Here is a 23,155-nt window from a genome sequence, read left to right as displayed (position 1 = left end):
TCACTTTTAGGAACAAAAACATAGGATTGGTCTATCTTCTCAAAAGTAATTCGCAAACCACAAGTCGAACATTGCTTGTACCNTAAACGATGCCCCATATTATTATTATTATTATTATCATCATTTTCTTGACAAAGTTGTTCTTCTGAAAACTCATGAATATGTTCAGTTGAGGTTGGTATTGCTACATCTGTATGAGATGATGATTGTCTATCTCCTAATGATATGCGAGCTCTCTTCTTCGATCCCTTTTCATAGGAAAGGTCGTCTTGTAACAAACCTCCATATTTTTGTTTGACCTAAATATATTCAAAGCAATATGGTTACATTTCCTTCTATTTCCAAATGACTTACTCGAAGTTGACTTTGGACATGACGAATACAAGCCTTCCATAACTGAAGTGCTCGTTCATATCTTCGTTTCATTTGTTCATCTTCCTTGTGTTGGCAATCTTGTCTACAAGCATCCTCTATAACTTCCTAAATATCATAAACTTAATGGACATTTCTTGGCAAGTAGATAACATAGACTTGCTTGATATTCTTTTGCAATCACAATCCCATCCAATATAGGAACAGAACGACCTTGATGAATATCAAAACCAATCATAGCTGGTGCATAATCTAAAGAAAGGCGTTTGGCTATCATGGCAGCATTGGAATATCTCACATGTATGCAACTTAAACTCCATCTTAAAACAATATCCATAAAATAGATTCTCTTCTTATCCTACCCTTGTGGTAAATGACTTTTACTCCACAAGTCTACCTGTCCTCTTTTATTCTTAGGCACTTTTCCATTCTCTACAGATGGAGGAGTAAAAGGCTCAGTTTGCCATATTCCAAATAATTCGGTTCCTTCTTCATGATTTGCATTTCTTTTTGTCTTGACCTATTGATATATACAATGTCAGTCTTCTTTCATCACAAGCACAAATATACGTAACTCTTTTCCAAGCAACTTGATCCTTCAACACTTGTCTCATCTCACGTATCCAACCATCTCTGTTCTATTCAAGTATGTCTGAAATATCTATTTTATTTACTTACCTCGTATGTAAAATATGAACATTTGAACGAGGATATACTGGATATTCTCCACAATAACCCAATATTCTATCTTTGGGATAAATAGCTTCATATTTCTTTAGGTGCATTTCTAAAACATATTGAGGATGACCTTTTAACCTATTTTATATATATATATATATATATATATGATGACTCATATCTTTATATACAATATTTCATACATACTTTTGTATTTGGTTAGGAATGGGTTCCATGTTATTCCAATATTCCCATTCTCGTTCTTCATGTATGATACATACATCTGATTGAATAATGTTTCGTTGATATTGAGTATGACTGAAAGCTTCCATAGTCTTCTCCCAAAATTCATCTTTCAGTCGTTGATTTCTTATGATGGAAAGAGAAATATATCGAAGAGTTACATCCCTTATGATGGTCACATCATCTCGTACATTTTCTATCGCAGTAATATATATTGGATATATCATTCGCTGTCTAAAGGGATGCCATTTCCATTTCTTATAACTGGACTCTACCCAACTTGGTTCATCTATCAATAAATGAAAAGGATCGATATGTACCCAACGTTGTAATAGGGGAGAATATACTTCCAACCAATATATACAAGGAAGTGACTCTAAAGAATGACAAGACATTTCCTTGCAATACAAACTACCAGGCAAAGCTACAAAGAGAATGCTTTAGAATGATTGTTCTTATCTATTCATGGACTTACCCAACTCCATCATCCACGGTGCAAATAACCACCAAAAGGAATCATCACAACAAGACAAGTTGTTGGTATTGGAATGCTGAACAGTTGAATTCCTCTTTCTCGCATCTCTAAAAACTTCATCTCTTGTCCACCAAGGCTGTCTTTGAAACGGTATCAAACTCTGAACCAAACGACATCGCATTCCTAAACCACGAAATATCGCGCATACAAAAACAACAAATAGGGAAGCCACAGGTCTTGGTGACTCTAACCACTGCTGAATATGAAAAGGTTGCCAAAACATATAGTTGCCATAATCCTTGCAGTTGAGTATTCTTTTTTGTTGTCCAACAAAATGACAACAAAATAGAACAAGACGACGACACTTTTCTTTCCAATCCTCCACAGTTGCTTGAGTTTCTTCTTCACTCAAAAGACAGTCTCTCGGAATCACTGAGAGACAACTTCCTATCACCAAAGGATCACTAGCCAATTCGTTCAGTTTCATCAAAGAACTAAGCAGTATCAGTAGATGGGTCTTGTGCATTCGTAGTGCCTGTAATCTATCTTCTTTGCTATATGGGCTTTTTACTTTGGAACTTGTGGCTGACTGTTCTTTAGAACATTCTATAAGCGTGGTCGAACTCGTTCTACTCTCCTGTGCAGTGGTTTCTTCCTGAGCATTGTCAACAGGAACAGAAGCTTCCGACCATTCTATGTCTTCATATTCTTCATATGTCTGTTCCACTTGTAGTATAGAATCTTTACAATTATCATTAGTATTCTGGTTATTGGCTTTGTTCGAATGCTTTCTGTTGGACTTTTGGGTCATTGGAGAGAAATCATATCAGTTCATTTGCTTCCCTTTATTATTTTCCGTTAATGGAGATCGATCCTGTTGGAATAGACTTTTCTTTAAACCCTCGAAGAAAACCAAGTGCACAAGTAGAAAGAATTCCCCTTTTGGATGAAGATATTCATGGAAGTTTGGATGAAGACACAAGAAATCACTCTCTGCGTGCTAACTTTTTACCTCCAGCTTTTTCACCAACCAAGGAATCAGACAGTGTGGGTACTATTGAGTGGCCATCGGAAGAGTTTACTGTTTCAAGTCCTGTCTTTACCAATCTTCCTCAAATAAGACCCAGTCATTTGTGTACTGCTTCTGAAGAGACCCAGAGATTACGTAGAAAATTATTGAGAGGTGCCAATGTATTGATTGTACAAGCTGGCTATTCAGGGAAACGATTTATTTATGAAAGATTAAAGGAATTGGGAGTACAAGTTACCATAATGGATGGTAAGTTGTCTATATTTGAGATAGACTATACCGTTGTCTTTTGTTTTATCGAATAACATATCAATAGGACCAGACAGCTGGGCACGCAACTTGTTGGATCAAGGTCTCATTAGAGACTATTTGGAATTGGATTTCACTGATTATTCGACAGTATTTGATAGAGCCATGCGACTTGTTCGTCAATTGGATTATTCATTGGATGGTGTTACTACTTATTATGAAGATGCGGTTCCTTTGGCAGCACGCATTGCTTACGAATTAAAGTTGATGGCCAATCCAGTATTTGCTTGTGAAAGTGCTCGAAATAAACAAAAGACGCGTAGTTGTTTGAAAGAAAAGGGACTTGCTGTACCTGCTTTCTATTTGATTCGAGACAAAGAAGATTTGCCTTTGGCAAGTGAGGTGGTGGGATTTCCAGCCATTTTGAAACCAGTGGTAAGTATATATATATATATATATATACCTCAATTGTAAGAAGAGGAATTTTCTTATATTTGATATTCTAGTATGGTGCAGCAAGTATGGGTGTTTATAGAGTGAATGATTATCAACAATTGGAAGAAGAGTTTAATCAATTGGTGCCTTTGATGGATCCCAAAAAGGACTCCATCTGGGCTCAAGGCACTGAAATGATTTTGGAAGAATATTATGACGGAGATGAATTTGATGTCGATGGTATGTATGTAATTTACTTGTAAAAGTATTTCTATATGCAATGGATTGTTAGTGTTGTTATTTAGTGGCCAAGTTGTGTATTGTGCTATTTCAGATAATTGGGCCTGTTGTGAACCTTGGTTTCAAGAAACAGGTACCAACATTCCTTCTTTGTATCCTTTAGAGAAACAAAAAGAGTTGATGGTTTTTGCACAACAGTGTACGCTTGCATTGGGTTTTGTATTGGGAGCTTTTCATGTCGAAGTGAAATATACTTCTCGAGGTCCTCGTTTGATTGAAGTCAATGCCAGAATGGGTGGCATGTGTGTAAGAGATGCAAATTTGGTTGCTTGGGGTGTAGACTTGGTAGAAGAACATATGATGGCATCGTTAGGAATTCCTATTCGACCTTTGATGCCCAGAAAGCCACTTGCTTATTTAGCTGAAGCAGCTGTCAATGCACCGTATTCAGGTATCATTGAAAGTGATGACTGGTTACAAGTGTTGAGTGATGATCCTCGTACCAAAGTATTGAGATATTTTAAGAAGAAAGGTGATATGGTTCGAGGACCAGAAGATGGAATGCCCGATTGGATTGCTGAAATTATTTGTGTGAGTTTAGTTTCTGGAAAGGATGCCTTGGAATACATGCAAAGGGCATTGTGTGAAAGGTTACAAGTTCCTATCAAACCATTACAAGGAAAAGAGAGGAAGAACTTTTTCTTCCCAAAACATAGTCATCCATTTACTTTGTTGACATACGATGGATAGAGGAATAGAGAAAAGTAAAGATAGGAAACCAGAAAAGGGGGAATTTCATAACTTGGCGGGCTAATCTTATTTCCCCTCTTCTTCTTTGCCCATTTGAAAGACACGGCACAATTAAAAATGAATTATGAGGCGTCACTACTACTACTACTTGTTGTTGTGGGAATTGTTGTGCGCCTTTTCTAACCAACAACAAGTGTGTGTATGATACATGTCGGAAAGCAATACATTGAAAAACATTTCTTCTCCTGGAAAAGCCGACTTGTCTCCAGGAAAATACCGTGAACGACTACATCAAATTTTGTCAAAAGTACGAGCATCACAGGAACAAGTCTATTCTCCTTTGAAGAATACACCTTCTCCACTTGATGAAAAATATTCTCGTCACTCAAGAACTGTATCTGTTGATGTTTCTTCCGCAGGATTGCCACGACCAAGTTCTCGTAGGCTGAGTTTTGAAAAGGTCTCTCCTGTTCCCCCTATCTCAACGGAAGACATCGAAGATAAACAAGAATCTCGATATAGGCCTAAACAACAACAAGATGTTAATCAAATTAACGATGATAGCAAGTCATCGTATCAATCTTTCAAGGTTAAACACCATAGTCGCTCACAAAGTCTCATTGAAAAAGTTGTTTCTACTAATACTGGAGGAGCATCTAGTCCATTGAATTCACATTCCAAGCATTCTTCTCGTTCATCCATGAATGAAAACAATTATCTCCCTTCAATACGCGAAGAAAATGTTATTCATGAGGTAAGAAAATGATCGTATGTATACTTGCATGAAGGGCTCAAGGTTTCTCCACAAGGATGAATTGCCTGATGACTCAAATCCAATGAACCAATTACCTGAGCTATTGGAACAACTAGGTAAGAAAAAAACCTTTGGAACTTGATATTCTTGCCATTTATATGTGTACATGTTTATTGTAGAAAAGACTCCTCAATTGCGAACTTATAGGAAATCTCATCATTCCAAGGAATGGAAAAATACTCCAGTCCATCAAACTGAAGAAGAACTGTCCATCCCACCCACAACTCCAATATCCAGTGAGCCTACCTTGACAAAGCCAACAACTTGGACGGAGAAAACCAAAAAAGATATTCGACGCAAGAAAGGTGGCAAAAGGCATTATCCAACCCTTCCTACTTGGTTTAAAGACACATTTCGAGATTCCAGGTCTTATAGTCAAGACAACGTATGTCATAATGAAAAAGAATCGAGTCCTCCTCTATTCCATATGGGTCTTCCAACAGCTGCCATGGAATTTCTCATTTCAGAAGATTTGTTGTATGCACTGTTAGGAATATCTGGGAAAATGACTAGTTATTTGGAAAGTATTCGCTCTTTGGAACAACAACATGCGATGACTTGCAATCCAGCCATCAATTTGGGCTGTCGTATATTACCTCTTGCAGATGATTTGAGTAGAATCCAGTCATTCATCGATGACGTTACTTATGAGTCAGGGTTGGTTAAACAAGCTACTTGTGGAGTTTTAAAATCTTTGATTCATGAATACTATCGAAGAATTGTCTCTATTGAAAGTTTACTTCGTCGTGGAGAATTATCATTGCAAACATTATGGCTTTCCTTACAACCTTGTTTTCGAACGATGGCTGTTTTGAGACGTATTGTGGATGCATTGAACCATCCAGATATTAGAGGCAGCCTAGCATTAGGAACATTGCATTCCATTACTTTGCAACTTCAAGGTGATCCAGACGCCTATGAAGTAGCTACTAATATTATGAGAGTGGCCTTTCAGCCTATGATCGATTTCCTTTCTCTTTGGTTGAACTCTGGAGTTATTTATGATCCATTTGAAGAATTTTTTATTACTGAACAAGAAAAATACAAAGGATGGGAACCAGGTGAAGTTGTAGATGACTCTTTTTGGGAACTTCGTTTTATATTAAGAAAATCTCAAGTACCATCCCTTTTTAGAGGAATTGCTACCAAAGTAAGTTGAAATTGATTTTCATACAATAATAGTTATTTCACTTACATATTAGATATTAACGTCTGGTAAATACAAATGTGTCATGAAAGCTCTCCTTTCCAAGTCCTATATTGAACATTCTTCTTTATCTTATCATCCATTCATAGAAAGCGAAGAAATGCCTCAAGAAGATATTTTGGACAAGATATTCTCGTCAATTGAAAACTGTTTTATGTATTCTTCAAAAGAACTATTTGATGTGCTATGCCAACGCTTTCAATTGTTATCATTTTTAGGATTTCTAAAGCACTATTTGCTTCTGAGTCAAGCAGACTTTCTTGGTTTCTTTTTAGATTTTGCTCGTGAAGAGTTAAATAAGCCTATCGCTACTATTTCTACGGAAAGTCTCAATGCACTATTAGAACTTTCCATTCGGAGCTGTTGCAACTTTTCGGAAATGGAAACCCAAAAGGATGCTTTGTTTTGTCGTCTCATGCCTCAATCTTTAACTTCTCAGGTAAGCAAACGAATAATTTTAGCTCATGAAAATCTATGGATTGGTCTTAATGGTTGATAGTTGTTAAGAATTATTCATTTGAATGATACGACTGACCATACGACACCTGGCAAAGATGAAATACATGACAAGGACATATTTGGTTATGAGGCATTTTGTTTGGATTGTCACATTCCATTTCCACTTTCCATTGTGATATCGAAGAGGATGCTTACCAAATATCAACTTGTATTCCGTCATTTATTTGCATGCAAAATGGTGCATCGTAAATTGGAAGATGTTTGGATACTTTTAAAGACTCAACGTTCTTGTTTCCGAGACAAATGGATTTCCAATAGTTATATACTGTTTCATCGAATGATTCATTTTCTAGACAGTGTCTTATACTATGACTTTATGGAAGTGATTGAACCCAATTGGAAGGCAATGGAACTAGCGCTGAAAACAGGATGTGACAAGTTGGAAGTTGCCAATCGCAAACACAACGACTTTTTAGATACCATTTTAAAACAATGTATGTTAACCAACCCAAAATTGTTGAGAACTCAATCCAAACTCTTGAATGCTTGCGTCATGTTTTGCAGTTGTATTCAAGACAACATAAGTAATCCATCACTATCGATGAGAGAGGCTGAAGAGACGATTCTCAAGATTGGCAATTACTTTATTTCGCATTTACAAGTGTTGACTGAATCATTGAGTGCTTTTTCATTGGTTGATGCTGAACCTCATCTTGCCAATTTATGTACTCGTCTCAATTTCAATGACTTTTTATTACATAAACATATCACTCATGGGAAGGAATCCGTATTGGAAGATGTATTCTAAGGAAAGCTTTGATGAATAATTAACGGTTGACAACATTTCACAATATCTGCTCTTTGTATCAAACCGTATTCAAATAAATTCAATAAATGCATTCTCCAAAGATGAAAGAGATCCCATTGTACAATATCTTTGGAGTGTTCTACAACTCAACTTACTCATTTTCTTTCCATCAAAAGACACAACCACCCACCTTGAACAAATTGTTCACAAATAATTGGCAATTGAAAGTCAGCAATCACTCTATTCTTTCTCACAAAGGAATTCCATAGTTGAAAAAATACTCTCGTGCGATGCGATAATATTTCAGTTTCCAACCATTGTGTTTCCAACTCTTCTTTCCATTCTTCAGAATACTATGAAAAAGAAACCACATTATTATTATTATTATTTCCTGCTATGAAAACATCCAACACTTACATCGCTTTCACTATCTCGATCCATTTCATCTGGAGCTACTGGATGCAATGTTACTGTATGATAATAAGTACGATCCTTCAATTGAGGCATCTCATCTTTCGTTGTTTTGGAGGATTTGCTGCTGCTGCTTCCCACGACATTCTTTTTCATGGTTGGACTTTTCGATATCCTTCGATAAGAAACTTGAGCATCTATACAACAACTTTTATCTATGTTTTGTTCCTCGTCATTTACAACTACTCTCATACCTTTTTCTGTCTTATTCATAGGCTGAGAAGATGAAGAATATGAAATATTCTCATGTTCTACAAATTGTTCAAGCAAAGCTTTGGTCGTTTTCTCCGCCATTTTCCACACATCCATTCCACTCGTAGCAAACTTCATCGTAGAAAAGTAAACCTTACCGTTTTTCACAGTCGGTGCTAATATGTTCCAATTCAAAGCCATCAATTCACATTGCTCTTGTTTCCATCCCAAAGTAACATAACTCGAAAAAAAGTGGCCAACTTCATCCACGTATTCCAACAATTGAAACATATCTACTTTGTGTTTAAAATAACCCTATCCAGAACAAACACACAGACACAGATTACGTGTAAGTATACCATCATTCCCATCAATCTACACTCGACGAGTGAAAATACAAACCTCGATCAAATTGGCACCTTCCAACTTCCAACGAAATATTGTGTGGATACGTTTCCAATGCTTGGAAAAGTTTTCAATCGTTTGATAGTCCCAAAAACACAGTGGACAGTAACTATTCACCGCTGTCAAGGTCTTCATAGGTTGACTATGAAAGTCCTCAAACAGACGAATGGTACAAGTAAAGTCTTGTCCTTGTTGCGTTGCTTCACTTTGTATTATTGGATTGTGTATAGTACTCCATGGCTCGTTGGTTTCTAATTGTTGATATAATCGATCCAGTACTTGTTCCCAGGTTTGGGTACGTGGTGGGACATGAAAAGTTCTAGTGTGAGTTCTCCACAAGAATATCTTATCTCCTTTTTTCCAACGCTTTCCCAACTTTTCATATAGTTTACAAGCTTCCTATAATATTAGTCACCACACAAAGTACACTTGAACGACACAATACAAACCACACCCACCTCCACTCTATTTGACATTTTCACCCAAAAATTTTTTATAATATGTATTTATATATATATATATATAAATATATGCAATGATCGATCAATCAATGAAAGAGAAATATTTATTCTGAATTGTTATCATTCTTCTCTTTCTTTAAAGAAACTTTGAGTGTTCTACCATTTGGTAATGTCATTCCATTCAACATGGCAATAGCCATATGTGCCGAGTCAGGATAAGCATAACTTACAAAGCCTGTTGAATAAAGACATATTGAATATCTATGAATATATTCCAATGGCAAACATAATACTTACCAAATCCTTTACTCCTTTGTGTACGCTTATCAATAAACACGTTCGAAGAAAGCAACTTGCCAAAAGGAAGAAACAAATTAGCCAACATTGCATCGTCCCAATCAGGTGGAATTCCGTATACAAACAAGTTGCATTCAGATGGACCTCGAACTCGATTCTGTTGTGTTTCAAAGGAAGGCGCATTGGCACCAGCAGCAGCAGCCAAGTATTCCGCATATTCCGGTGAATAAGGATACATAGATGGAAACCAATTGGTTGAACTATATTGGTTTTTGGGATCTCCATATTCAGGATTCCACATAGCACCTAATGCAGGACCACTAGGATACATACCATATGGAAAATAATTGACTAAATTAGGTTGATTCACAAAGCCTTCTTGTGAATTGGCTTCTTCATTATCTGAACTCTTGGGAGTAGTCACTTCATTTCCATTCGAATCCAACATAACATGACTAGCAACATGATTGGAAAAGGGAAAATAGTTGAAAGGAGGAGGAGGAAAATAAGAAGTGGAGGGTATCATAGGAGGTGAACTTAAAGCATTCGTATCCATTCCTGGCCAACCTTCCAATGCAACATTAGGATCATAAAGCATAGCTTCTGGAATACCACGTTCTTTGTAATATCCATCGCTATTTCTTCCATAACGATTGCGTGAAAGTCTCGCATATCTCACTTCAGTCAAAGGCTTCCCATTTTCTAACCACACTTGTCCATTCTTTGCAGATAAAATAGCATTATCCGCTGCTTCGTTACCAGAAAATTCTACAAATCCATAGTTGTAAGGTGAGTTATGTTGATTATCCACATTCCTAGGCCGAACAATATTGACGTCCACTATCTCTCCAAACTTGGTAAAAGCATTTCGTAGTTGTTGTTCTTCCACAATAGGTTCCAAGTGACCAATATAAAGTTTGGTTTCTGAAAAGTCGCTATTCTTCTCAGCTAGTCGTACTTGTAACGGTTTGGAACCACTGGGAAAAGGTTTCGTACCGTGGAGAGCCTGAATGGCGTTGTCTGCTTCTTCCCTATTATGAAAGACACAAAATCCACAACCCCTTGACTGATTGGTCATACGATTCCTGACAATAGTTGTTTCTAGCACAGTTCCATAGGGTTCACAAATCCTGCGAAGGTCCTCTTCCACTACATTTGACGGTAACTGTCCAATAAAGATCTTGCATGGACTATCTTTAAACAATCTCGTAGAAGGGGATTGGGTCATAGCATGATAGTTGCTTGAAATATGACTTAAACTTTCCGCAGTAGCTATAGTAGATCCCTGTTGTAGGTCACCCATGTTATATAAAGTCGTTGATTCCACCAAAGAGTAATTATGAATAGGTACTCTCAATATATATATATATCTATATATTCGAACTTAAATATGTCGATTGGTTATACAAGGCAAACAAAGTACTAAAGACTAAAGGCCAGAACCTCAACCAACCACATCGAAAGACAAAAACCAAAAGACCCTTTGCAATCTGAGTACCCTTTATGTGGTGTTTTGTAGTTATCTAAAGGTTGGAAAACCGTAGATTCTTTAATAATATAAAAGGACACAATACAAGTCTTCAGGTACAACCAAAAGCTGACCAAGACAAGAGGGGTTTTGGGTACCGCTGCAATTCTCAAATGTCCCACAACACGAGACGAAATGGTAATTTCATTCCATGGAAAAGCAACCAAATCGAATATTTTCAGTAAAAACGGATAGAATTTCAACTCTTTCTTTTAGGAATAGATTCAAATACGAATTCTAACGTAATTGAGATAGAAAAGATCTATTTCCATGATCTTTGTTCCGTTTGCGTTGTCCTACTCTTACTCGATGTAATTCTTGAACGAGTATCTGAAACTCTTTGCCATATCTTTGAATAGTCATTTCATGTTCTTCTCTTAAAGCATACAAAGCTTTCTTGTAGCGGTTTGCTTCTTCTTGTGAATGCGACAAAGCATCTTGTAAACTATACATTTTCTCTTGTAACTTGGAAATTGCTTTGATAGTAATAGCATTCGTATTCATAGTTGCCTCTGGTTGATGAACCATACCATTATCTCCATCATAGGATGATATCGTATGAACCACATCGGTTGCTAACTGAGTGACATAATGTTTTCCTCGTATACTTCTAGAAACTTCAGTTTGTATTTGTTGAAACATGGAATGAAGAGTATCCAAAGAAATTTGTTTTTTCTGTTCCAAATTTTGGACATGGCTTTCCAATTTCCGTATATTGTCTTGCAACTCTTCCTTTGTAGTCTGTAAATGATTTACTGTCCTTTCCAACTCTTCCTTGTGCTCTTCTAAAGAGTCAATCTGTTCTTGTAGACGATATTTCAGTTGCATTTGTTGTTGGATCGACTCTGAAATTTCTTGAAACTGTCGCGAAGCATTTTCTACAATCCCTTTCTCATGGCCATCTCTTGACTCTCTTTGAATGTTGGTTTTCTCTTCTAGTGGAGAAGGATAAAGTTTTTTGGACATTTGTTCCAACTCTTCTTCATAATATTCCATATGTTTCCTTTGAGTTTTTATCAAATTTTCCAAGCTATGACAGTTTTGCTCCAATGTTTCATTCTCAGCCAAAAGGGTATGACATTGTCTCTTGAGTTGAATATACTCTCTTTGCAACTCTTGCTCACTCATAACGTGATTGTCTTCCACTGTAGAATATTTGGAAGGTTTTTGAAACTTGTCTCTACCCTGAGCTGTTTCAAAATCCAACTTGCAAGCCACCGAGTCTCTTTCTCTTAACGATGACTCGAACACTTGCTTTGGTTCACCTTCTTGAGTTTTCTCTATTTGTTGATTCCACGTATTGTCATTCCTTTTCAAATTATCTTTTCCAGATAAGCAACGATCCGTTGTTCCTGCTCTTGTCTGTCGCAAAGTATCCAAACCACAGCTTTTCAATCCCTTTTCCAGTGATTCCAACAGTTGTTGTCTCTTGGCTGCTTTCGATCGCAAGTGTTCTCTATATTCCATTCTCCAGTCTTCTTTATCACTATTCCTTGCATCCCTTTGGTTCACTTTTACTCGATAGATATCCTTTTCTAAAGAAACAAGTTCTTGAACAGTATTCCAAATAGAAACTTCTTCTTCTGGTGGAGAATTCATATTGGCGTAAAAATAGGATACTGCTATCAAGAAAATGACCAGAAAAACATTTCTCTCTTGACTACTTGCCCATCAATCCATACTATACAGCATACGGCCCTCCTTTTCCTATTCCAGACCTGCGCTCTGAACAACAAAACCTCTTCTTCAAATTGAAACAGAGCGGGCTGTCTGTTGAACGCACCCTCGTAATCTCCCTTCTACAACAAAAAGCAGTTTTTGCTTTGGAAGGAAGAATCAGGCGGAAATTCGGGGCTAGAAAAAGCCAAACCCCTCCTTCTGAAATCAGTTGAGTATTCTTCGATTTTTTGAAGCATTTGTTTCCGCTTTTTTTTGGTGGTTGGGTTGTCTTTTTTTTTTGAGTACAATGGCGTCGCCAAGTAAACGAAGAGAAACGGACTTGATGAAATTGTGAGTAATAAACCCTTTTGGAAGTGTGAAGCAGGATATACTGACTCCTGGTAGGATGATGGCAGAGTATGAAGTAGAACTAGCAGAAAATGACCGAGTGGGGGATTTCTTTGTCAAGTTTTGTGGTCCAGTAGATAGTAGGTCTTGTTTTCTGAACTCTTGAATTTTCTAACGCGTATTTCTTAGCACCTTATGAGGGCGGTGTTTGGAAGGTACACGTCACGCTTCCAGAAGCTTATCCCTACAAGTCACCTTCCATTGGGTTCGTCAACCGTATTTATCACCCCAACGTAGACGAAATGTAAGTTACTGGTGTCCTATTGGGTTTTGAGTTTTTTACTTTAGAGTGTGGTTAGGTCAGGGTCAGTTTGTTTGGACGTTATTAACCAGACATGGTCACCTATGTTTGACTTGGTCAACATTTTTGAAGTATTTTTGCCTCAACTTTTGACTTATCCGAATCCCTCAGACCCCTTGAATGGCGAGGCAGCTGCTTTGGAAATGAGAGAACCAGAAAAGTATGTAGCCAAGGTGAGTTTTATGTTGTTGACGACTAGTAGAAACAGATTACTCAAGAGAGAGACATAAATATTATTAGGTGAAAGATTATGTCCAAAGGTATGCACATCCCAGTCTTTTTGCGTCTTCTTCCAAGAAAGAGTTGGAAGATGACAGCGACAACGACTCGGAGTGGAGTGACTTGGAAGACAATGAAGCTAGTTGTTCAGAAATTTCAGGCAAGCAAGTTGGTGTTGCAGGTTCCTCTGTGGTGGAAAGCGGCATTTTTGTTTAGAAAACGAGTTGTTTGTGGTAACTAGTGTGTACAGAGGTTGTGTATATACCTGTTACAAACTTCTACAGTTGTACATAGATATTTTGTTGACTGGTGTTTGTGAATGAGTTTTAGTTGTGTGTGTTTGTGTGTTCCGAACAAGTTTTATCGTTGCTTGCAGTATGAAGTCCAATTTTGGCACTCTAGTATTTTGAAAATACTGGGTAGCGATATACTTGGTTCGTATAAGATCAAAAAAATATGATACTATTTACTGTTAGAATAAAAAACTTGCGCATTGTTTGTTGACTATCAACACTCACTAGTAGCTATAGTGAAAGGAAAAGTATTTCTTTATCACCAAAGACAATAACCCCCATCAACAATTATTTCTGAACCATACATAAATGAACTTGCATCACTTGCCAACAGTAGAAAAGGACCTTCCAAGTCTTCTACTTGTCCCAATCGTTTAGCAGGAGTCAACTGTATCCAGTATTCTCGCAATGGTTTTACTTGTTCGACTAGCAGACATTTATCAACCAGAGCATAGCCATCACAAATACTTACAAGCAGTTTGCCAAGTATCCATATAACCTGGTGAAATACAATTCACATGAATTCCTTTCTCAGCCCATTCAGCTCCCAAAGTCTTCGTCAAATGGACTACGCCTGCTTTGGCAGTATGATAAGCAACATGTTTTTGAGGATGATTGACGATGTGTCCTAACCCAACATCATCCATCCATCTCTCTAGGCCACTCATATCCATTTCTCACCTGACATGGAAGCTATGTTGATGATTTTTCCATATCTTCTGGGTATCATCCACTTGGCTTCCGCTTGACAACACAGAAACACTCCCTATATCAGCACATCACAACTTCTCTCCAAACATCCCAAAGACACTACTTGCAGTAAGATTGACTTGTATGGTCTTTTGCCATTGTTCTAAACTTGTATTCTCTGCAGCAAAGGAAGCGTCGATACCACTATATATAATTGCAGCGTTGTTACAAGCAACTATGACATTCACCCGTCATTCTTCTTTGTTTATCGCTATGTCCTCTTTTTCTCTACTCACTATCAAGTCGTTTTCCTTGACTGTTGGCAAAGTCGTCGATGACCTTTTCAATCGACTCCTTTTGTGAGACGTCCTAATATACCCGTGAAAAGGCATCCTACTTGAACCTCATACCTTACCACTTGATACGGTATAAATAGTGTATCTGGAAACTGTTGTTGCAACTCATCACACGTATTATGACAACCAGTAGCATCCCAATCCAAGAGACCCACAGACTGGGTTCCTGCTTGAGCCAATGTTTTGGCAAAGTTTTTACCGATACCCTGGATTATCCAATAGCGATATCTTTCTATTGTTTTCAACACCACCACCACTTACTCTTGCACCACCCGTTATGATTGCTATCTTTCCAGTCAATCTCAGTTTTGAAAACAGTGAATTCATTTTATGAAGAAAATCAAAAAAATTTCATTCTTTTGTAGTAGTAAAGAACCATTATCTATCATCAACATCCACCATTTTATTCTTTATGCAAATCAACAACTTGCAAACGAACATCTCGAGGGACAGAAACCATTCCATATCCTTTAACTTCACAACCTGGTTGTAAACGTACAGATACTTTTGTCAATAGTTCAAAAAGAATGGTCTTTGCTTCCAACATGGCAAATCTTTGACCTGTACAAGCTCGAGTTCCATACAAAAAAGGTAACCAAGCCATGGCATGTCGTTGTATAACAACATTGTTCTTGTCACTGGATAAAAAACGTTCGGGACGAAAACTTTCAGCATCAGGTCCCCATTGTTCAGGATCTCGATGCAATGCTACAATAGGAATGTTGACAATAGCACCTTGAGAAATGGGAAAACCTAAAATTTCATCATCTTGTACCGCTTGTCTAGTAATAAATAATACTGGTGGATGTAATCGAAGGCTTTCATGTAAAACAACATCCAAATACTCCAACTTATCTAAATGCTGTACCATTTCAGTAATATCTTGTGTCGATAAAGTGGTCTCCATTGTTTGTAATTCTTGTCTCAGTTTTTCTTGAGCACTGGGATGGATACTCAATTCGAACAGTGTCCAAGATAATAACACTGCTGTAGTAACTTGTCCAGCTGCCATAAATGTCAATGCTTGACTGGTAATTTCTTCATCCGTCAAATAAGGCAAATGGGAACTTTTCTTTTCCAACTCGGGATCTCTAGCAGCCACCAACATATCCAATAAATCTCTATTTGTTGTAGACTTTCCCATTGCATTGCTATCCTTAACCAACAAAGCTTCATATTCTTCACGTCGTTTTTGTACAATTTCTGTTACTTTTTTCTTCACCAGTCGTACATTACTCTGTTGTCTTCTTAACAACCTTGATAAGGGCATACTTTGTAACAACCAACTGGGTAACAATGAAAACAACATGGCTAACATTCTCGATGGTGGTCTCTGTGTAAAGATATCTCGATAAGCTCGATACAACTCTTGACCAGAGTCCGTATTGGGATCATATCCAAATGCTGCCAACGCAATCACATTCATCGTCACTTGTGTCATATCCAAGTGCACATCGATAGCTTCCTCTGGTCTATTTAACCAACGTTGAACGACCTGTTGTCCTTGTGCACGAAAAATGGGACCCAAATGAACCAATGCATCGAAATGAAAAGCTGGTAAAATAATTCTCCGTTGTCTAGCATGATCATCTCCTTCAGCTAATAAGATACCTTTGTTACCCAACAAATTGGATAAACCTTGTCGCACCATGGGAGGTTTCACATAATTGCGTACATTCTTCACCATCACATGTTTAGCTGCTTCTGGTGAAACCAACGCTATTCTTGGGGCAAGAAACATAAAACAATAACTGAATAGATAGGAGTGCAACTTGGTTCTTGTTTGAAGGAACCATCTGGCAATTTCATTGGGAGAAGCCATAACAGCGGCATAAGAGGAATGACCATAAAAAAGATATCTCCACCACTGCAATTGCTGAGGTTTTCCTGCAAAAGGTATCTTTCTATAACATGGTGTGAACAACCAGCGGTAACTATGGACGAGCCAGTGTCGCAGAGCAGAAACAATGGCAAGTATACAACACAACAGTAAAAATGATACAACCAACCACAGTGTTCCTAAAAGAATAGACCCAATATTCTTAGGAAAGGAAGGGTTGAACCATTTTTGACAAACTGAACTTGTTACAAACCAAGAGGATAATGAAACCTTTGGTAGGCACCACCACCACCACATAAGGGAAGGAATTGGAATACCACAAATGGATTGTCCAATAGAATGGTGTAAGTGCATATTGTGTCATTTCAAGTTGAAGACTATATATGGTTGACTAGGATAAAAGATGGAGTTTAACCAACTTTCTTTTCCAAAATGATAAACTTCCATTCATCCACAAATTTCAAACTTTATCAAGTCTTTCCAGAGTTCCTTATGTATAGAAATACATGGGATCCACGGAAATACAAACATAACGCAAATCTATTTCAACCACAACAGAATATAAAATAGGTTTATGCTGACAAATGTGATGATGGTATTACTACTTGTTGTTGTTCTTCTTTTGTCATACCATATTGAACCTCTTCGTCGTTATCCACTATACTCTTTAATTTATATTCTTCTGGAAAGTCAGGTGGATAACATGCTCCTCCATGTTTAGAAGTATCCAAGCCTTCCATTTCCTCTTCAGGACTGACACGAAGAATTCCAAAATATTTCAAGATTGAAAACATAAAAATACTCATAGCACTGACCCATCCCCAAAGAATACATATACCAATGAGTTGACAAGCCAACAAGTCTCCTCCTCCACCCATAAAAGCACCCCAAGCAGGTGCACTTCCATAAGCAGCATAACGTGCATCTCTCGCGGCAAATAAACCAACCACAATCAAACCCCAATTACCACATAAAGCATGAACAGATACCGCATCCAAAGGATCATCAATCTTAAGCCATTGTTCCACACGACAACCCACATGATAAACTATCGCAGCACCCACTCCACATATCACTGCAGCCCAATTTTCAATAGTAGAACAAGGAGCAGTAATAGCTACTAAACCACCAATAATGCAATTGCACATGGCATTCACATCATAATTCTTGTAAAGTATTCGAGTAATGATCATAGAAGCTACTCCTGCTGCTGCAGGTGCAATAGTCGTATTGATGGCACATCGCATGACTGTAGTGTATTGTGATGGCAAACTAATGGCAAGAGCTGAACCAGGATTGAACCCATACCAACCAAAAATAAGAATCATCGTTCCTAATACCACCAAAACGGAACTATGACCAGGTATAGGAACCATTTTGCCATTGCTATCGATTCTTCCAATTCTTGGACCCACAAATATTGCACCCCATAAAGCAGCAACTCCTCCAATAGTATGCACTACTCCAGAACCTGCATAGTCAATGTAACCACTACCAGCAAATAAAGGTCCATCTGATTTCACAGCACCAAACCAACCAAAAGAGTCCCATACCCAATGCTCATAGACAGGATATATCCAACTCGTCATCCAAAATGAAAAAATGGTATATCCCAACACGGAAACCCTTTCACATACAGAACCACTCACAATAGCTGCAGCAGTAATACAAAAACTCCATTGAAACAACATGTTTCCCCAACTACCACTGTCATCTGCCGCAGGAGCTCTAGCACCTCCAGGAAGTGAAGAAAAATAACCGATAATTTCATTGGAAGGAAATCCACTGATAAGATTGGCATCTCTGGTAGGAACACCAGACATGGCAAAGAAATGAGAGCCAATGAATCCTCTAGCACCTTCAGAAGGTTTGGCACCAAAGGCAAAGCCATAACCAAATAAATAATAAGCTAGAGTTCCTACTGCCCAGTCGATCAACAATAGCATACAAGCATTCTTGGCGTTCTTGGCTCGAACACAACCTGCAGTCAACATGGCAAAACCAAGATGCATAAAAAACACCAAATACAGAGCATAAAGTGCAAACATAGTATCAGCACCATTTGTGGAAGAAAATGCGTTACCAATCAACCATTCATATAATGGTACTCCACTGTATTGTACTTTAGTACTATTCAAAGCAGATACAATGATATCTGCAATATTCGCCGTAACAGTATTTCCTGAACTTGTTGTTACTGTTATATTAAAGTTTCCGAGATCTGTCATTTGCTCTACAAGAGAATCTTTCTCACAAGACTTGATCCGTGGCAACGAGAACTCCTCAAGACTTCGATTTGAATCTGAAGAGAGAAGGAAATTCTTAAAGGCCCATACCACGTGAGGGTTACTAACGGAAAATTTTTCCGTTGGGCATCTCGACGTCATATTCCTCGGATGGACAGCTGGAAGTTATTTATGAGGTGGTAGGTAGACAGTTGAGCAACTGAAATGATACGTGTTGCAATTGCGCATATGGAGGAGAGATATCGTAAATAACGATTCCAACTTGAGAGAGTTATGGATATTGGAAATTCCAAATTATACAAGGAAAAATGAAAGTAGAGTTGGTTTCATTATCTTATTGGTTCCATTTCTTTATCTTTGTATTTCTCTCATAAAGTACCTACAAGTTGTGCGTGAATATATCATTCATGATTCAATTGTTCATGAGGGTGACGTTGATGGTTTGGAGAGAGAGTCGATTATGTTGAGAGCTTCCGAAAAGGCGCGTAAACCTCGCGTTCATATCTTTGATGGACCTTCTAACGAAGATATGCCCTTTTTTATGGAAGAAATAAGGAAAATAAAGCTAGCAGAACTTTCTTTTATGAAAGGTGAAGAGGAACTAGTAACCTTGGGGTTACAAGAAGCCTCACAGTCTCAACAGTTGAACCAGTGGGATGTGACACAGTTGGAGCAAGAAGAAAGAGAAATACAGCGTTTGAAAGAAGAAATACAAAGACTTCAAGTTACGAAGAAGGAACTGTTTCAGAAACTAAAGGAAGTCTTGGTTCAAGAAAAGCGTGAGAAGAGTGAAAGCTTCCATTGACTGTTGACTATTTTTGAGTGTTTGTGAAGAACTTGTGATATTTGAGAGATATATACAAGAGTGGGTGGTTGAGCTGAAAGAGTCAGTAACTCAACAATAGTTTCTGTTTAATTGGAGTAGGTGGACCAAACAAAGAGGAGAATTGTCTTTTGTATGAAAAAAATTGTCCAAGTATATATATATATATATATATAGATATATATATATATATATAGAGAGAGAGATAGGAATTGCTAGGTTCGAGTTAATTTGTCCCATTGACAGATTTTCGTCTGGTCATGTGGAAAAGGGCTCCTTCAAGAAACTCCTTTGAAAACCTTTGTAAAAGTATATGGTCAACGTATACTTGTTCTTCTGTTCCTTTCTCTATTTTTCAAAAACGAAGCTTTCATAACAACCGTTTGATCCTGGAAACATGGAAAGAGAATGGTGTAGAAACTGGCAAAGTTATTGACCGCAACACACAACCATCGTTTCGTTTTGACAAGCTACTTGTTGCGAATCGTGGAGAAATTGCCTGTAGAGTTTTCCGGTAATACCCTTTCTATGCACTTACAGTAGAAACTTTGGTTCAAACTCTCTTTTTGTTGTAGCACTGCGAAGAAGTTAGGATTGAAGACCGTCGCTATTTATAGTGATGCTGATCGTAACTCATTGCACGTCGATTGGGCAGACGAAGCTATTCGAATAGGTTTGTGGTATCTTTATGGTTGTTTGCTGTCGAAGATTGTTGTGTTTGAAATAGGACCTCCACCTTCTACAGAGAGCTATTTAAACATGGACAATATCATAAGAGCAGCTAAACAAGTGGGTGCTCAAGTCATCCATCCAGGTTATGGCTTTCTAAGCGAAAATAGTATTTTTGCTGAAAAATGTCGACAAAATGGTATTCTATTTGTGGTACGCATTGATAGCTTTTTGTAATGAACCAAGAAACTCAAGCAAGTTTGCCATATTAGGGTCCTCCTGTTGAAGCCATAAAGAAAATGGTAACTTGAATATGATTGTAACTCATTGTATGTAAACTTTCTTTTAGGGTTCGAAAGCTGCTGCAAGGTCTATCATGCAAGCTGCAGGTGTTCCTGTAGTTCCAGGTTATCATGGAGATGACCAGTCCGATAAGAGATTACTTGAAGAAGCCAAAAGAATCGGTATCTTGTTTTTTGATATTTGGACCAGCGAATGACATTGGTTATCGGTTAGGCTTTCCCGTCATGATCAAGCCTTCTATGGGAGGTGGTGGAAAAGGAATGAAGATTGTGCATTCCGAGTCCGAGTTTTTAAGTTTATTGGAAGCCTCTCGTGCAGAAGCATCGAGTTCGTTTGGAGATACTCATATTCTTTTAGAAAAATATTTGGCTGTTTCTCGTCATGTAGAAGTACAAATTGTTGCTGACAAACATGGCAATTGTGTACATTTGTATGAAAGAGACTGTTCTGTTCAACGTCGACATCAAAAGATCATTGAGGAGGCACCGGCGCCAGGTATTTCTTCCAGTCTTCGTAGTCTACTTGGTGAGACTGCAGTTGCAGCAGCCAAAGCGGTTGGTTATGAAAATGCAGGAACGGTAGAGTTTATTTTGGATGCGACTCGATTGGAATCATACAACGAACAGTTATCATCAAAACAAGATTGGAAAACAAATCCTCCATTTTATTTTATGGAAATGAATACTCGTTTACAAGTCGAACATCCAGTTACAGAAATGATAACTGGACAAGATTTAGTAGAATGGCAACTACGCGTTACGAATGAAGAATATTTACCCATTTTACATCAACAACAGATTCCATTAAGTGGTCATGCAATGGAAGTGAGAATATATGCAGAGAATCCTTTTGATCAATTCCTTCCTCAAGCCGGAACCATTCATAAACTCATATATCCACCAACGATACAATCCTTTTCTTCCAATCCTTCCGTTCCTATTCGTATTGATTCGGGTATGAAAGAAGGCGATATGGTTGGCGTATTTTATGATCCAATGATTGCCAAGTTGATTGTATCAGGTCAATCGAGAGAAGAAGTTAGACAAAGACTGGTAGATGCATTATTCCATACTCGTGTATTTGGTATCCCAACGAATATTGAATTTGTACAACGAATCTTACGTTTGGAAGAATTTGCTATGACTGGAATAGATACTGGCTTTTTGGAACGAAATATGGAAGACTTGACTATGCCATTACCAGGTTGGGTTGTTCGACATTGTGCAGTTTGTGCTTCAGTTGCTCAGTTTTTATTTGACTCATACGTCCAATATTCACGTCAAAGTGCTGATCCTTGGTGTCTTCCTGCTTTATCCTTGTTTCGTTTACATTTAGAACAGCGTTATTCCATGGATTTGATTCCGGATAAATTCTCCACTGCTGCAGAAAAGGATAAGGAAATTCACGTACAATTGACTCGATTAGAATCTTCGGAAGCTTCAGAGTTATTGTTTTTGGCCAAGTTGAAGGAACATCAAGCACTGGTTCGTATTTTAGAAAGACAAGTTATCCTGGATGAACGAGATGATGTAGCTGTAAAAGCTGGAACCAAAGCATCAGCAGATTATATGATAAAAATGAAACTAGAGTGGAAGTTACCGCAAGATACAGAAACCGATATGCGTTCGCAACCTGATGTTGGAACCAGTTTTCGAGAATGGATAGATGTTTATCAAGTTGGTTCTGAAGTCGTTGTGTATCGAGAAGGATTGAGTTCTTTGAACAAGTCTATGACGACGGGTTATAAGGAGCTTACAGATAGTTCAGCTATAGTTGCACGTTTCAAACGGTCTAAAAGTATGCTTGCTTTTGAAAGAGGAGATTCTTTGGAAACTAGCTCTCCTCTATCTCATGGAGCAGTAAGTATTGTCATTATTCTTTTCATCTCGGAAAGTTTCATTCATGGAATACAAGGTTCAAAGTCCTATGCCAGGGCGTGTAGCTAAAGTATTGGCTACTGTAGGTCAGCAAGTCAACAAAGGTGATCCCATTTTGGTGTTGGAAGCTATGAAAATGACTCATCAGATCCTTTCTCCTATTGCTGGATGTGTAAAGGAAATCCATTTTGGTCCGAATGATTTGGTTTCAGGAGAAGCGATGTTGTTTGAAATTCAACCCGATGTTGAAGAGCAAACAACGAACTTGGAAAATAAAGCTTAGAATAGTCGATTATTGACAGAAGGAAACAATAACCGAAACGGATAAGAACATCTATAAATATATATATATATGAC

General features: G+C 37.8%; 12 protein-coding genes across 14 annotated transcripts; 5 read left to right on the top strand and 7 right to left on the bottom strand.

Annotated features, from left to right (window-relative positions):
- Positions 1-7: 7 nt before the first annotated feature.
- Positions 8-2,598, bottom strand: Gasu_24920 (nucleotide excision repair complex subunit XPC-like protein). Of its 2 annotated transcripts, XM_005706574.1 has the most exons (9): positions 1,769-2,598; positions 1,258-1,717; positions 1,051-1,188; positions 948-1,005; positions 735-892; positions 536-680; positions 355-480; positions 82-299; positions 8-35 (listed from the first exon to the last, which is right to left on the bottom strand). In XM_005706574.1, the coding sequence occupies exons 1-9, from the start codon at positions 2,577-2,579 to the stop codon at positions 32-34; spliced, it is 2,118 nt and encodes a 705-aa protein (XP_005706631.1). In that variant the 5' UTR covers positions 2,580-2,598; the 3' UTR covers positions 8-31. The 2 variants fall into 2 exon arrangements, with proteins under 2 accessions (XP_005706631.1, XP_005706630.1); XM_005706573.1 differs by lacking the exon at positions 8-35 and having other exon boundaries at positions 168-480.
- Positions 2,599-2,608: 10 nt separating this feature from the next.
- Positions 2,609-4,603, top strand: Gasu_24910 (uncharacterized protein). Its single transcript, XM_005706572.1, has 4 exons — positions 2,609-3,047; positions 3,115-3,482; positions 3,554-3,722; positions 3,775-4,603. Exons 1-4 carry the CDS (start codon positions 2,630-2,632, stop codon positions 4,470-4,472), a joined length of 1,653 nt encoding a protein of 550 aa, XP_005706629.1. The 5' UTR covers positions 2,609-2,629; the 3' UTR covers positions 4,473-4,603.
- A 25-nt stretch (positions 4,604-4,628) lies between these two features.
- Gasu_24900 (tubulin family protein) lies at positions 4,629-7,653 on the top strand. The gene is made up of 6 exons (XM_005706571.1): positions 4,629-5,226; positions 5,282-5,342; positions 5,406-6,436; positions 6,489-6,932; positions 6,993-7,536; positions 7,584-7,653. The coding sequence occupies exons 1-6, from the start codon at positions 4,681-4,683 to the stop codon at positions 7,622-7,624; spliced, it is 2,667 nt and encodes an 888-aa protein (XP_005706628.1). The 5' UTR covers positions 4,629-4,680; the 3' UTR covers positions 7,625-7,653.
- Positions 7,654-7,657: 4 nt separating this feature from the next.
- On the bottom strand, positions 7,658-9,328 carry Gasu_24890 (polycomb protein SUZ12). Its single transcript, XM_005706570.1, has 6 exons — positions 9,287-9,328; positions 8,826-9,227; positions 8,426-8,738; positions 8,178-8,368; positions 7,951-8,113; positions 7,658-7,899 (listed from the first exon to the last, which is right to left on the bottom strand). Exons 1-6 carry the CDS (start codon positions 9,302-9,304, stop codon positions 7,757-7,759), a joined length of 1,230 nt encoding a protein of 409 aa, XP_005706627.1. The 5' UTR covers positions 9,305-9,328; the 3' UTR covers positions 7,658-7,756.
- Positions 9,329-9,357: 29 nt separating this feature from the next.
- Positions 9,358-10,908, bottom strand: Gasu_24880 (RNA-binding protein). Its single transcript, XM_005706569.1, has 2 exons — positions 9,587-10,908; positions 9,358-9,524 (listed from the first exon to the last, which is right to left on the bottom strand). The coding sequence occupies exons 1-2, from the start codon at positions 10,887-10,889 to the stop codon at positions 9,394-9,396; spliced, it is 1,434 nt and encodes a 477-aa protein (XP_005706626.1). The 5' UTR covers positions 10,890-10,908; the 3' UTR covers positions 9,358-9,393.
- Positions 10,909-10,917: 9 nt separating this feature from the next.
- Positions 10,918-12,848, bottom strand: Gasu_24870 (uncharacterized protein). Its single transcript, XM_005706568.1, has one exon. The coding sequence runs from the start codon at positions 12,711-12,713 to the stop codon at positions 11,352-11,354; it is 1,362 nt and encodes a 453-aa protein (XP_005706625.1). The 5' UTR covers positions 12,714-12,848; the 3' UTR covers positions 10,918-11,351.
- Positions 12,849-12,988: 140 nt separating this feature from the next.
- On the top strand, positions 12,989-14,223 carry Gasu_24860 (ubiquitin-conjugating enzyme E2). Its single transcript, XM_005706567.1, has 5 exons — positions 12,989-13,124; positions 13,179-13,261; positions 13,311-13,425; positions 13,481-13,655; positions 13,723-14,223. Exons 1-5 carry the CDS (start codon positions 13,081-13,083, stop codon positions 13,915-13,917), a joined length of 612 nt encoding a protein of 203 aa, XP_005706624.1. The 5' UTR covers positions 12,989-13,080; the 3' UTR covers positions 13,918-14,223.
- Positions 14,224-14,230: 7 nt separating this feature from the next.
- Gasu_24850 (short-chain dehydrogenase/reductase SDR) lies at positions 14,231-15,368 on the bottom strand. Of its 2 annotated transcripts, XM_005706566.1 has the most exons (7): positions 15,302-15,368; positions 15,100-15,246; positions 14,981-15,053; positions 14,813-14,919; positions 14,676-14,760; positions 14,467-14,622; positions 14,231-14,420 (listed from the first exon to the last, which is right to left on the bottom strand). In XM_005706566.1, exons 1-7 carry the CDS (start codon positions 15,365-15,367, stop codon positions 14,254-14,256), a joined length of 801 nt encoding a protein of 266 aa, XP_005706623.1. In that variant the 5' UTR covers position 15,368; the 3' UTR covers positions 14,231-14,253. The 2 variants fall into 2 exon arrangements, with proteins under 2 accessions (XP_005706623.1, XP_005706622.1); XM_005706565.1 differs by lacking the exons at positions 14,231-14,420; positions 14,467-14,622; positions 14,676-14,760 and having other exon boundaries at positions 14,768-15,053.
- A 7-nt stretch (positions 15,369-15,375) lies between these two features.
- On the bottom strand, positions 15,376-17,208 carry Gasu_24840 (cytochrome p450 monooxygenase). The gene has a single exon (XM_005706564.1). It carries the CDS (start codon positions 17,175-17,177, stop codon positions 15,444-15,446), a length of 1,734 nt encoding a protein of 577 aa, XP_005706621.1. The 5' UTR covers positions 17,178-17,208; the 3' UTR covers positions 15,376-15,443.
- Positions 17,209-17,331: 123 nt separating this feature from the next.
- Positions 17,332-19,278, bottom strand: Gasu_24830 (ammonium transporter, Amt family). Its single transcript, XM_005706563.1, has one exon. It carries the CDS (start codon positions 19,265-19,267, stop codon positions 17,453-17,455), a length of 1,815 nt encoding a protein of 604 aa, XP_005706620.1. The 5' UTR covers positions 19,268-19,278; the 3' UTR covers positions 17,332-17,452.
- Positions 19,279-19,528: 250 nt separating this feature from the next.
- On the top strand, positions 19,529-20,183 carry Gasu_24820 (uncharacterized protein). The gene has a single exon (XM_005706562.1). The coding sequence runs from the start codon at positions 19,587-19,589 to the stop codon at positions 19,929-19,931; it is 345 nt and encodes a 114-aa protein (XP_005706619.1). The 5' UTR covers positions 19,529-19,586; the 3' UTR covers positions 19,932-20,183.
- A 5-nt stretch (positions 20,184-20,188) lies between these two features.
- Gasu_24810 (3-methylcrotonoyl-CoA carboxylase alpha subunit) lies at positions 20,189-23,154 on the top strand. The gene is made up of 7 exons (XM_005706561.1): positions 20,189-20,463; positions 20,525-20,622; positions 20,677-20,831; positions 20,891-20,920; positions 20,968-21,082; positions 21,135-22,780; positions 22,836-23,154. The coding sequence occupies exons 1-7, from the start codon at positions 20,210-20,212 to the stop codon at positions 23,079-23,081; spliced, it is 2,544 nt and encodes an 847-aa protein (XP_005706618.1). The 5' UTR covers positions 20,189-20,209; the 3' UTR covers positions 23,082-23,154.
- The last annotated feature ends 1 nt before the right edge of the window (position 23,155 follows it).

The sequence above is a fragment of the Galdieria sulphuraria genome, assembly GCF_000341285.1.
Source record: "Galdieria sulphuraria unplaced genomic scaffold scaf_18, whole genome shotgun sequence".
Classification (NCBI taxonomy): Eukaryota; Rhodophyta; class Bangiophyceae; order Galdieriales; family Galdieriaceae; genus Galdieria; species Galdieria sulphuraria.
Note: the sequence above shows the minus strand (reverse complement) of the source record. Positions and strands in the feature narration are given on the sequence as shown.

Excerpts from the sequence above, each read along its gene's own strand:
- Gasu_24910 (XM_005706572.1), top strand. The coding sequence starts at position 2,630 with ATGGAGATCGATCCTGTTGGAATAGACTTTTCTTTAAACCCTCGAAGA. Across the intron at positions 3,048-3,114 it reads ACAAGTTACCATAATGGATG|GACCAGACAGCTGGGCACGC; the intron begins GTAAGTTGTCTA and ends ACATATCAATAG. Across the intron at positions 3,723-3,774 it reads AGATGAATTTGATGTCGATG|TGTTGTTATTTAGTGGCCAA; the intron begins GTATGTATGTAA and ends ATGGATTGTTAG.
- Gasu_24900 (XM_005706571.1), top strand. The coding sequence starts at position 4,681 with ATGTCGGAAAGCAATACATTGAAAAACATTTCTTCTCCTGGAAAAGCC. Across the intron at positions 5,343-5,405 it reads TGAGCTATTGGAACAACTAG|AAAAGACTCCTCAATTGCGA; the intron begins GTAAGAAAAAAA and ends TGTTTATTGTAG. Across the intron at positions 6,437-6,488 it reads TTAGAGGAATTGCTACCAAA|ATATTAACGTCTGGTAAATA; the intron begins GTAAGTTGAAAT and ends CTTACATATTAG.
- Gasu_24890 (XM_005706570.1), bottom strand. Across the intron at positions 8,739-8,825 it reads AAGGTGCCAATTTGATCGAG|GGTTATTTTAAACACAAAGT; the intron begins GTTTGTATTTTC and ends TGTTCTGGATAG. Across the intron at positions 7,900-7,950 it reads TTGTGAACAATTTGTTCAAG|AACACTCCAAAGATATTGTA; the intron begins GTGGGTGGTTGT and ends GTTGAGTTGTAG.
- Gasu_24880 (XM_005706569.1), bottom strand. The coding sequence starts at position 10,889 with ATGGGTGACCTACAACAGGGATCTACTATAGCTACTGCGGAAAGTTTA. Across the intron at positions 9,525-9,586 it reads ACAAAGGAGTAAAGGATTTG|GCTTTGTAAGTTATGCTTAT; the intron begins GTAAGTATTATG and ends TTTATTCAACAG.
- Gasu_24870 (XM_005706568.1), bottom strand. The coding sequence starts at position 12,713 with ATGAATTCTCCACCAGAAGAAGAAGTTTCTATTTGGAATACTGTTCAA.
- Gasu_24860 (XM_005706567.1), top strand. The coding sequence starts at position 13,081 with ATGGCGTCGCCAAGTAAACGAAGAGAAACGGACTTGATGAAATT. Across the intron at positions 13,125-13,178 it reads GAAACGGACTTGATGAAATT|GATGATGGCAGAGTATGAAG; the intron begins GTGAGTAATAAA and ends GACTCCTGGTAG. Across the intron at positions 13,656-13,722 it reads CAGAAAAGTATGTAGCCAAG|GTGAAAGATTATGTCCAAAG; the intron begins GTGAGTTTTATG and ends AAATATTATTAG.
- Gasu_24850 (XM_005706566.1), bottom strand. The coding sequence starts at position 15,367 with ATGAATTCACTGTTTTCAAAACTGAGATTGACTGGAAAGATAGCAATC. Across the intron at positions 15,054-15,099 it reads TATTTATACCGTATCAAGTG|GACGTCTCACAAAAGGAGTC; the intron begins GTAAGGTATGAG and ends CGGGTATATTAG. Across the intron at positions 14,920-14,980 it reads TCAAGGAAAACGACTTGATA|TTGCTTGTAACAACGCTGCA; the intron begins GTGAGTAGAGAA and ends TGAATGTCATAG.
- Gasu_24840 (XM_005706564.1), bottom strand. The coding sequence starts at position 17,177 with ATGTGGTGGTGGTGGTGCCTACCAAAGGTTTCATTATCCTCTTGGTTT.
- Gasu_24830 (XM_005706563.1), bottom strand. The coding sequence starts at position 19,267 with ATGACGTCGAGATGCCCAACGGAAAAATTTTCCGTTAGTAACCCTCAC.
- Gasu_24820 (XM_005706562.1), top strand. The coding sequence starts at position 19,587 with ATGTTGAGAGCTTCCGAAAAGGCGCGTAAACCTCGCGTTCATATCTTT.
- Gasu_24810 (XM_005706561.1), top strand. The coding sequence starts at position 20,210 with ATGTGGAAAAGGGCTCCTTCAAGAAACTCCTTTGAAAACCTTTGTAAA. Across the intron at positions 21,083-21,134 it reads TGAAGAAGCCAAAAGAATCG|GCTTTCCCGTCATGATCAAG; the intron begins GTATCTTGTTTT and ends GTTATCGGTTAG. Across the intron at positions 22,781-22,835 it reads CTCCTCTATCTCATGGAGCA|GTTCAAAGTCCTATGCCAGG; the intron begins GTAAGTATTGTC and ends ATGGAATACAAG.